Genomic DNA, 12273 nt, shown 5'->3' on the forward strand with positions numbered 1-12273 from the left:
TATATTTTATTGTAACAATTTTCTTTCATCCGTAGAATAAACAATTAAAAAGTAAAAATGTAAAGATTAAACCGGGACAGGATATTTTTGACGAGTTAATCTCATACTCTCTTTCGTTTTTTTTTTCTTTTTGACTTTTTCTTTGTTTATACTATTGTTATATTTTGTTGTAACAATTTTCTTTGATCGTTAAAAAAATTATTAAAAAGTAAAAATGTAAAGATGAAAGCGAAGCAGATTTTTTTGACAAGTTAATCTCATTTTCTCTTTCATTATCCTTTCTTTTCGTTGTTTTATGCTTTTTCTTTGTTTATACTATTGTTATATTTTATTGTAACAATTTTCTTTGATCGTTAAAAAAGATAATTAAAACGTAAAAATATAAAGATAAAACCGGAACAGATTTTTTTTGGCGAGTTAATCTCATCCTCTTTTCCATTATCCTTTTTTTGTATTTTTCCTATCGTATTATCCTTATATTATCCTACTTATCTTTTTTTTCGTTTTTCTTTTTGTTATTTATTTGTATAATTCTTTTTTTTTTATTTTCTCCATTATAACAATTCTCTTTGATCATTACGAAAAAGGACATAAATAAGTAAGAAAATAAAAAGAAAATTAGGTCATATTTTTTAACAAGTGGATTTTATCCTCTCTTTCGTTAACTTTTTTTTTCCTTTTTGTTCTTAATTTCTTTTTCAGGTTTTTTTTGTTTTTCTTATCGATCTTTTCTATTATAATAACTTTCTTCGATCCTCAGGAACAAAAAGAAATATAAAAAAGCAAAAAAAATAAAGACGAAACTAGGTCGTACTTTTTGTCGAGTGGATCTCATTCTCTCTTTCGTTATCCTTTGTTTTGTTTTTGATTTCTTTCCTTTTATTCGCTATCGATCTTTTCGATTATAACAATTTTCCATTATTAAAAAAAAAAGATTATCATGAAAGAATAAAGATAAAACTGTGTCAAATTTTTTCTTTTCTTTATATCTGCAAAAGTTTTTCAAACTCGTCGCTTACTACGGAATATCATCTTTATTTCTATCGAAATTCTAATTTGAAGATTCTTTTTTTTTTATTTTTATTTTAGATTAAACATGCTCTTTTTAGACTCTTAAGAAAATAGGAAAAAGTTCCATAGTTCATTAACGAATCGTTCAAATCTTTTTTAAAGTTCTCGACTGTGGGATGAAGTTGCGCTCTTTCTTCCTTTCTTCTTTCTATTTCGAAATATATCTCGATCGTGAGAAAAAATAAAAATAAGAACATAAAGATAAAAAGAAGAAAAGAAAGAAATATATAAAGCTGAAACAAGATATCAATTTTTTTTCATTATATTTTCATAGTTTCTCAATGCTCCTCGTTTACTACTGTATATCTATCTAATTATCTATGTAACTATCTATCTCTCTTGAAATATGTACCAAATTAAAAAAAAAGAAGTTAAAAATTTTCTTCCGATCGTTAATAAAGAAGATAGAAAAAAAACTGAAACAAAACAGAGAGAGAGAGAGAGAGAGAGAGAGAGAGAGAGAAGTAAAAGCAAAAAAGCATTTTTTCTCTTTTTATTTTCAAATCTTTCAACTACGTTCCACGTTCATTATCGAGCATCTATCTCTCTGTCCTTTTTTTTCATTTTCTTTTTTTCTTTTCCTTTTTTTTTTATTTCCGTTAAAGTTCTGAATTAAAGAGAAAACCGCGCGATCGCTTTTGTATAAAAATGTTCTTCGATAGTAAAAAAAAAAAAGAGAGAGAGAGAGAAAAGATGAAAAAAAATATAAAGAAAAAAAAAAGTGCCATCTTTCGTAATCTATTATATTTTCAACTTATTCAAACTTATCGTTCATTATCGAATTTCTTTCGATCGCCATTCATTACTCTCTTTCTCTCTCTCTCTCTCTCGCACTCATTTTCTTTCTATCTCCGCCATCTTATAATAATAAATTCAAAGATATTGCCGACATAAAAACCACTTTCGGTCATTAAAAAAGAATTTAAAAAAAAAAAGAAAAAGTACATAAATAAATAAATAAATAAATAAAAGTAGAAAAAAAGAGAAAAGACTAAAAGAAAACCAAACGAGAAATAATAATCCAAAGAAATAATAATAGAAGAAAACAAAAAGAAGAAGAAGAAGAGGAGGAAAAGGAGGACGAAGAAAAGTTTCACCTTATACCATTTTAATATTTCTTTTTTCAACAACGAAAGAGATACATACCCTTCGCTTCATAGAAATCTCTTTCTTTCTCTCTCTCATTCTCTCATTCTCTCTTTTTCTCTTTCTCTTTCTTCATCTAATTAGAAGAAGAGAACGTAACGTCGGCAGTCTTCCCTTGGGAGAGGGATGAGAAAAAGGAGAGGGATAGAAGATGGAAAAGAAGGAAGGGTAGAAAGAGAAGGAAGAAGAGAGCCCCTACGAAACAAAAGACTTCTTATTTACCCTCGATCGTAAGATAAAGTACTCATCGACACGCGAAATTCGCTAATGATCGGCCACGGGCATTGTTCTCCTCGACGCTCTTGCGACGGTCAAAAGGAAACTTATTACGCTTATTAACTTGGCTTCCGTTGAGAATTATGAAAGAATGGATGAGTGAGATAGATAGATAGATAAAGAGAGAGAGAGAGAGAGAGAGAGAAGGAAACGAAAAAATGAAATCGCATTGGCCAAGCATCGAGCAATCAAGTCGACTAGTAGTCTAACTAATTAGATGAATAAGATAATCCCACTTTTTTCTTGTTTTATTGTTTTTTTTTTTTTTTTTCAATCGTTAAAATGAAAACTAACCAATCTTACCCTATTCTGTTTTTCTTTTCCAGGTGCCGAAGATGTGTTCAGGTTTACGGGGAACGAAACGCACACAGATTACTTTCGGCTGGTGCTCAGGGATGCCAACTATCTTCTGGTTGGTGGAAGGTAAATATAGAATTCATTTTGTTGGAATGCTATTAATTAAACGGACCAACGTTCGGATCGTCTTCTTTACTTTGGTTTCTATTACTGTCTGTTAATTTTCGAAGGTTTATATTACGTGGATTAGTACGTGTATAATTTATGCGTGTTTGTTATTACAATATTGGATCTTATCGAAAGTTTCGTTCGTTTCGTTGATTTTCTTGTTTTTCTTTTTGTTTATTTAAAAATAATCTGAAAATTAATGATTTTATACGAATATGGTATACGTAGATTAATTTGTAAGTACGCGTTTCGTTTTATTATTTTTATTTAAAAATTATTATAATATGCAAAAAGCTTGTGTTATATACGTATAGTATATATGTCTTAGTATGTATGTGTGTGTGTGTTTGTGTGTTCGATTGTATAATATTTAGATCTACCAAAAATTCTGCTCCTTTTTTTCTCTCTCTTTTTTCTTTTTTAAATAATCTTTTTAAAGAAATTTTTTGTTTAGACTTAATAATTCTGTATGAATTTTTGTCGATGGGGTATCATATTAATTAGAAGCGATCGATAACTAATCATTTCTATTATTATATTTCATTATATAAATTATTTTTCTTCGTAAAGTTTAATTAATTAATTAATTAATTATTAATCAAGATCTCGTTAAAAACGTTATATACGTTCACGCAAATATCTTTTATTCTTTACCTTCGATCTTCATCAGCCGATAAATTATTTCGATTACTTTACGATTAATTATCATTCTCAAAACGATACATACATATATTATTTGGATTTGTATTAGTTTATTAATTAAACTCTCCCATCATTAAAAATCTATTTTTAATTCGAAAAACTCATCTTTCCTATGTACGTTCTAAAAGAAAATTGTTCGACGAATAATCGATCAATATAGCGACGTTCATCGAATGAGTGATAGTTCGTAATTACGATAGTAATTAAATTTCGAACGTGTTACGATCGTTGAGAACGAGACGATACGTCAACATCGAACTCGAAAACTCTCCTCTCTTTCTTTCTCTCTCTCTTTCTCTCTCTTTCTCTTTATCCGTTTTATTATATACTATAATCATCTTGTTCGAACATGATTTATCGATTTATATCTACGAAACAAATAATTAAACAAAAAAAAAATAAAATAAAATAATAATAAAAGTGAGAAAGAAAACGATTAAAAATATATTAAAATAGAAATTCTTACGGCAAATTTTTCTACAAATTATTTTCGAATATAAATTAAAGCACTTTAGATACGTACGTACATGTACGCGCTCTTTAATCGAATGATAGTACGTCTGAGAGAATACTACGATGGAATATATTTTAAACTAAACATAGTATGAGTCAATCTTTGTGTATATACCTATGACATAATCACGTATACCGAGAAACTATTGTTTTTGTCCGATGATATCGAAAGATTTACTAGAAAAGAAAAGAAAAAAGAAAACATAAACACTAGGTATTACGACTCGAACGAAATAATAATATATTAAGAACATTTTCACCTTCGTAATCGTAGTCATAGTCGAACTGCTCATCGAAACGAAGAACGGAGATTATTATTTAATTATTATTTAGTGATTAAATTATATTTCTTTACTTATAAATTTTTCTTTTTTATTCTAACAATTAAAGTAATATTCATAGTATAAGTGTTAATATTTTTAATATTAACAATTTAATTATAGTGAGATCGTATTTTATTGTTAAGACGAGGAATTGTTTTATTTATCGAAAATTATGATATTAGTGATAATCATAACTAATTGGTTGATCGAATAAAAGTGAACAAGAAATGGCTAACTAATGGTTAAATTTAACTAGCGTCTAAATTACTCAATTAGTTAAAGTATTTCCATCGAAAATATTCAAATATTCTATTGTAACAAACGCGTTATCATTTTCTGCATCGCAGAACGTATGACGTAGGTTCGTAATTTGACGTAGTCGATATTGATTCGAAGATACAAGAATTCGTGCACAAGAATGTGAATCGTTCATTTTTTTTCTTTTTCTTTTGTTCGATAGTTTAATAATAAGTTTAAAATTTTACGATTAGTTTTGTTAGAGGTGAGTCATGCTATGCGAAAGATCTAAACAATGAAAGATCTTTAACAATGGATAAAATGAATAATCGAAAGAGGATTTATATGGGATATTTGGATAAACTTTTTTTTCCATAAATTGTTCGTATTGACATCATTATTGTTATTAACATAATTAATAATATATATTATTAACAAATATTAATTCATTAGGTACGAAATATTCGATTTATAGTAATAATGTGATATTAAGTTAGACGTATGTAAGCATGTAATGTTAATTAATCGATGAACGTTGTAACATAAAAATATAGGAAGGTTGCCTATATTATATACTATATACGATATATATATATATATATATATATATATATATATGTATATACTATATATCTATATATATGGATTATATATTTTATTGAACAATTTTTGTTTTTTTGGTTTCATCACAGATATATTTTATTCGATGAAAATAAAAAGTTTTGTAATATATTTTAGATTTGATAGACATTCGTTGAATAATATTATTATATTTTAAAATATAATAATTCTGGATATAATGACCCAGACTTTTTTTTTTAATTTCTATATATTGTAAGTTTAATCGATATCTAAAGAAAAAAGAAATATATATATATATATATATATATATATATATATATATATATTCATATATATATATGTGTGTGTGTGTAAAAGTAGATACACCAGAAATATAAAATAATCCTAAATTCTTTTGAAGAAAAAGAAACAAAAAGAAAGAAGAAATTGTTTTTCAAAATTTCCCATGCGTTCAGATCGTCATGGTCCAAGTAAAAAAAAGCGATTTGTAAAATAACACGAAAAAAAAATATTTCTTTGGTCGTATAAGACTTGTCTACAGAGATCTTATATAAATTAATCACAAATTATGTGATCTTATTTAAAAAAAAAAAATGGACACACCAGTTTCAAAATAAAGGATCCATATAACAATTAAAAAAAGGGGAATGAAAAGAGATTCTTTTTTTTAATATAATTTTTATTTTAATATAATTATTATAATATAAAATTTCTTTTAATATAATTTTTATTTTAATATAATTTAATTCTTATGTTATATGTTTAATATAATGTGTTCAATGTAATGTTTGATACAATTTCTTTTTAATATCTAGATATCAAGTTTTTATACATTATATATCAATATGTTTAATAAGGACAAGATAAATATCGTAAAACCAATTAACTTTTCTCTTTTTCTTTTTTCTTTTTTGTCGAGTATAAATCACTCATCGTCCTTTAGATTTTCATTTAGTCAACACAAAAATATTTTTTCATTTTCTTACAGACTCCATACGGTCAAACGTATTTTTGTTTCTTTACTTCCCCATAAAAGCGTAGTCTATTTTTTATCAGTAAAGCCAATTGCATTACTTAATTAAGAACAAATTTGCAATTAAAAAAAAAAAATGAAAGAAATGATTCGATTTAGTTTAAGCTCCAATTTCATCTCCATATCCTAATTGAAATCGTTAATAAACTATTATTAATAAATAATTAAATACATAGACCTGTAAGGATAGATATCGATCCTATTTATATAATCTATATATATATATATATATATATATATATATATATATATATAATACATTACGGTTGAGGTAGTCCCATAGAAAATCGTATTGACTCATATACCATTCGTTATCGTCTGATTTCAAATATCAGAAAAAATTCGATGATGAAAAAAGAAAAAAAAATGAAATATGATTCTCCCTTGAAATTCTCTCTTTCTCTCTGTCTATTTGTTTCTTGTACTCCCTTTATCATTTTTTCTCTCTTTTTAATTTTTTTACTTTATTTTCTTTTATTATTATTTTTTTCTTTTTTTATCAATCCACACGTCACCTCTGCGACGTTGATTATTGATCAAACGAAAGATCGGGATATAATTAAGACAAAAAAAAAGAAGGATAATAAAAAAGAGAAGAAAAAAAATATTGAACTAGATCTCTATTCAAAGTAATATGGAAGATCCTTAACAATGGTTAATTGCTTTTACCGTAATTATTCGTAACGAAACGTCTTTGTAAATTGCTTTTTCTTTACGTTCTTCGCGTAACATCGATACAAAGTATAATTGAAAATTGAAAATTAAACATTTCGAATCGGAGAAAACTGAACGGAGCGACTAGTAATATTGAACGATCCACTCGAATGTACTCATTGGTAAGTACTTACTTTCAACTTTGTCTTTCGCGAGAAGAATTTGTCTCTTGGGAACGAACGTATTCGTGAACGAATAAATTCTATTTGTGATAACTACATACTTAATGATTTAACGGCAACGAATACGAGTTGTTACTACGCAGATAAGAATGATGTCATTTTCAAATCGATATTAAAACTTATTCTAAAATTTTCTAACGGTTGAATAAATTTGATTAAGATTTGTTTTCTTTGTCTTTTTTTCTTCTTCTTTTGCCTGAATCATAGTCCAATTCTTCGTTTTTATTTAGATCTTAATATCTCGTTTGATTACAAGAGTGTTAAGTGGATTGATAAAAAAAATAAATAAATAAATAAAAGAGAAACAGAAAGAAAGAGAGAGAGAGAGAATCTCAAAGGAAAAGAATTTTTCATTTTTCTTTTTTTCACTTCATCGAATCTCTTTCTGATATTTTCGAAGCGACATCGTCGATGAGATTAACAAACGAAGAAAATAAAAAAAAAAAAAGGAAAAGGTGAAAGAGAAAAAAGTCTTCAAAAAGAAGTTTCCAAACGTGAATAACTCATTATTCTCTCTCTCTCTCTCTCTCTCTCTCTCTCTCTCTCTCTCTCTTTCTTTCTCTTTCTCTTTCTCTTTTTCTTTCTCTTTCTCTTTTTCTTTCTCTTTCTCTTTCTCTTTCTTTGCTTTTGGTTTTTGCTTTTCTTCTTCTTCTTCTTCTTCTTCTTCTTCTTCTTCTTCTTCTTCTTCTTTGAAAAGCTTTAAGTAGTTACGCGTAACTCGAGCGTCTGTAAAAACTTCAGAAATTTCATACTCTCAAAGGAGCGCTTTCAAGAAACGAAAGGTCTTACAAAGATGTCTCGTCGTTATTTGACGCTCGAATTAGGATCATAAGAAAGCTGTGAAAAATGGAAAAAAATAAGGTGGAAATTGAAAAATTCAATTACAGAGTCCGCGTTCATTATATACATAATATAATTCGTTTACGAGGATAAAGGATCGATCGAAAGATTATTAAAAAAAAAAAAAAAAAGGAAGAAGCAAAAAAATTGAAAAAAAGAAAAAAGAAAAACAAAGAGCAACGAAACAAATTCGTTATGAAAACAATTAATTCGCTTGAAAAGCCGGTCTCTCTCGTAAATCCCCCGTCGATTCTTTCTTTCCTTCCTTTTTTTTTTTATACGCTTGAATTAGAATTACAAGAGAGATGCGAAAAAAAAAGAGAAAAAAAAAACATGTGGGGAATGAAAATTGAAAATGAAATTACGGGATTAATGTCCTTCGTATTTGTTTTTCTTACGACAGTGAAATATCGTCGATCGGACAACAATAATTTGAAACAAAGATCGAATAGTAAAATATTTGAAAAAATAAAAAATAAAAAACCAAAAAAAAAAAGAAAGATCGAACGCTAATCTCAATCGATTATCTCGTTCGTGTAATATTATTTCGTTTTCGCGCGAGCATTTTCTTTACGTCTTTGTCTTTTTTACTTCTATTTTATAATTTTTCTCAAGAACGAACAATAAGTACTTTCTAAAAAGAAAGAAGAAAATAAAATAAAAAAGAAATTAATGGCCACCTTTTTCGCGACACGGGTGTTTCTTCTTTCTCTCTCTCTCCTTTTTAAATTATTAAGAAATGGCGCGAAATTCGAATTGCTTTTGGACGTCGATTAATTCGAAATTCGTATTGAACACTAGCAATGATTATCTTTTCTCATTTTTTTCTATTCGTCATTCTCTTTTCAACGATAGGAAAATCGGAACCGTTAACACGATACACGTCCGAATCGCCTATGTATACCGTCCATATTTGCATTCTTAATTTGGATGGTCGGTAAAAAAGAAAAAAAAAAAAGGAACAAAAAAAAGGAGAAAACAGAAAAAGAAACAAAAAAAAAGGTAAAAACCAGAGTCGAATGTAAATGAAGAGATACGCAGTTTCTACGAAATCGAATCTTCCTGTTAATTTCGATTTTGCAATGCAAATGGCCGCGACTTCTTCGTGTCTCTTCTCTCGCATTTCGTTGTATCTAAAGAGGAGTAGTGGAAGAGGAGAAGGAGGAGGAGGTGGTGGTGGAGAAAGTAAAGGAAGAAGAAGAAGAAGAAGAAGAAGAAGAAGATGTTCTGATTCGTTCAAAAAAATTGCATAATTTTTACGCTTAGAAACTGATGAGAGAAAGAGAGTGAGAGAATGAGAAAGTAGCGTCCAATAAAATCATTGTTTGACATGCTCTCCAATTTTTTTATTTTACGATATAACTTTATATTGCTTCGTTTTTTTTTTCGTTTGTGTGGGTGTATATATGCGTCCGTATGTGTGTGTGTATTTTATTTCTTACCGTCGTTTGCATAATATTATTTCGTTATTGTACAAGCTCATCCTTTTCTTTTTCAACGTTTGTAATTCTTTTTCCTTTTTTCTTTTTTTATATCATACAAGAATTTTATTTTATTTTACATTCTATATCTTACGTTTTTAATATTGTTCCGTAAATTATTAATAGTCAATATATTTTAATAGTTTTTTCCTTATAAATTATTACAATCGAATAGCAACGTTTTAATTGAAAATTCTTTCTATTACTTTCTCTTTCCTTTTTTTTTCTTTTCGTAAAAGCCGTAAAAATTAAACAGCTTGTATTCCATTCTTTTCCTTCTGTTTTTTCCCCCTTCGTATTTCCATTCTTAATGCTGATTAATATTATTTTATTTCACGATTAGACATGATTTCACATAATTTTTACATGCTTCTACACTTTACACAAATTTTCCTTTTATTTAACGTCTAACATTTTTCTTATTCCCCGTTTTGATTTAATATATCATCGAAATACATTTGATAATTAATACGTTACAATTTCGATAATGACTTTTTGACTTGGGATATTTTTTCTTATCGAAAAAAAAATTGAAATTCTCGTTAAAGACTGCTGCATAAAATCTCTGAAAGAAGAAAACGAGAGAGAAAAAGCAAAAAAAAAAAAAAAGAAAAAAAAAAAGAAAGGAAGGAAAAACACAAAAAATAAAAAGAAATTATAAAGAATACGAAATTATTTTCGTTTTTTGTTTTTATTCTTTTTCAGAAATTTAGTACACAACCTGAGCTTGACCGATTTGACGGAGCAACAAAGGCTCACGTGGTACTCTACGGAAAAGGACGTAAAGATGTGCGTCGTCAAAGGGACGCCAGAAGAAAATTGCCAGAATTATATACGTATACTCGTGAAGACGAGCTCGAACACCCTTTTGGTGTGCGCAACGAACGCCTTCAAACCGATGTGCCGCGATTACCTCGTACACGCAGGTAATTACACGATGATAAAGGAAAAGGGAGGACAAGCTAGGTGTCCCTATGATCCTCAACACAACAGTACCTTCGTTTATGTCGAGGGTGAACTTTACACCGGAACTGTCGCCGATTTTGCTGGAATGGATCCCATTATCTATAGGGAACCATTACAAACTGAACAATACGACTCGATGAGTCTTAATGGTGAGTACCAATTTTACGAATTTAACTGTAACATTTTATTCTGCTAATTTAATAATTACGTTCAAACGATAATCTCTTTTGTTTGATCTGTTCCTTTTTTTTTTTTTGTTATCATACAAAAATAATAATTATAGTAAGATACGAATGATCGTTAGAAAAAGTTCGATTGAAAAATTTTAATCGTAACGTAAAAATTCATAGAAAAGATATTGGTTTGTTGTGGTCTCGATATTTATGTCGTTTTTTATTGATATTTCTTTCTTTTTATTTTTTGTTTTGTTACTATTACAAAAGAGATAATAATTGTTACATATGAAAATTTTGTTGATTGAAAATCTACATTTTTCTTTTTTTTTTTTTTTTTTTAATAGAAAAATTGTAATATTGTGTTACGATTTAATAATTTTATATTGATATTCCTTTTGTTATTATTGAAATATAAATCATGAAATGGATGTGAAAGAGATTTGTTCGTTGAAAATTTAATTTATAAAACTTGAGATGTTAATCTTTGCGTTAATAATTAATTTAACGATAACTTTTTAAATCCTCTATCTTTTCTGTTAATTAAACAATTATAGATAATAACAATTATAAATATAAATAATGTGTTTCTTACTAAATTTGATCTATACATTTATAAAGATAAAATATCGTTCAACATCTTGCAACTTTTATGATTTAATGAAAACTTTTAATCTGATAATACCTTTCTCTTATAACTAACAACAAAATTAATAATGATTACGTCTACGATTATTAATCCGTTTATTAAAAATCTAATTATAATGTAAATGATTTTTAATAAAAAAATAATTTTAAAAATTTTCCAACTTTATTTGATATTAAAATTTTAATCGATATCTTCGTCCGGAAGAACAAAAATAAATACAGAATTTCGTTGGAGAAGATTATTAAATAGCGCGAATATTAAGAACAACATTCGTTGTTATAAATATTTAATATAAAATTCAAAAAAAAAAAAGAATCGACTTCCTTTTGAACATACTTTATTCGAATAAATGATGAAGCCGAAAAGTTAACCAACCAACCAACTATGGCGTGAGTTTAGCGTAGTTCGTTCGTTCGAAATTCCAAAAGAATTTTCTTTCTCTCTCTCTCTCTCTCTCTCTCTCTCTTTCTCTTTTTCTCTCTTTTCCTTCTCTTTCTCTCTTTATCTCTTATAAATTCACGGATATTTAAGTACGAAAGGAATTATTTAACAGGCCGTATTCCTTTTCGTCGAGAAATGGACGAGAATTCGATTTTCGAAAATTCGTAGTCGATTCCAAAGATAAAGAGAAAAAGAGAGAAAAGAAACGAGAGAGAGAGAGAGAGAGAGAACAGAAATTCATTCAATAATTATTCAAACGAATCTTACGATCGAATTAAAAAAAAAGAAAAAAAGAAAAGAGAAGAGAAACTTCCGCGAAAGTAATACTAATAATTCCGAGATATAAATCCACGCGTTTAGATGGATTTAAAAATAGTTATTAATCTTCAAGATCTTTCTCTCGTTACATATAAGAGATAATAAAAATATTGTAATTTAATTCTTTCGTATCCTTTTCGAGAAAAAAAAACAAACAAATA

At 27.5% G+C, this 12273-nt stretch overlaps 1 protein-coding gene across 2 annotated transcripts in view; it reads left to right on the forward strand.

Annotated features, from left to right (window-relative positions):
* The window catches only part of LOC127067632 (semaphorin-1A), a 277942-nt gene that overhangs the window by 235438 nt on the left and 30231 nt on the right, over positions 1-12273 (forward strand). For both annotated transcript variants that reach the window (XR_007782690.1, XM_051002814.1), the window contains exons 2-3: positions 2820-2916; positions 10271-10680. Coding sequence is in view for 1 of the 2 variants with exons in the window: in XM_051002814.1 (XP_050858771.1) it covers positions 2820-2916; positions 10271-10680 (507 nt within the window). In the remaining variant the exon portion in view is untranslated. The remainder of the gene's footprint in view (positions 1-2819; positions 2917-10270; positions 10681-12273) is intronic.

Source organism: Vespula vulgaris, chromosome 11, assembly GCF_905475345.1.
Source record: "Vespula vulgaris chromosome 11, iyVesVulg1.1, whole genome shotgun sequence".
Lineage (NCBI taxonomy): Eukaryota > Metazoa > Arthropoda > Insecta > Hymenoptera > Vespidae > Vespula > Vespula vulgaris.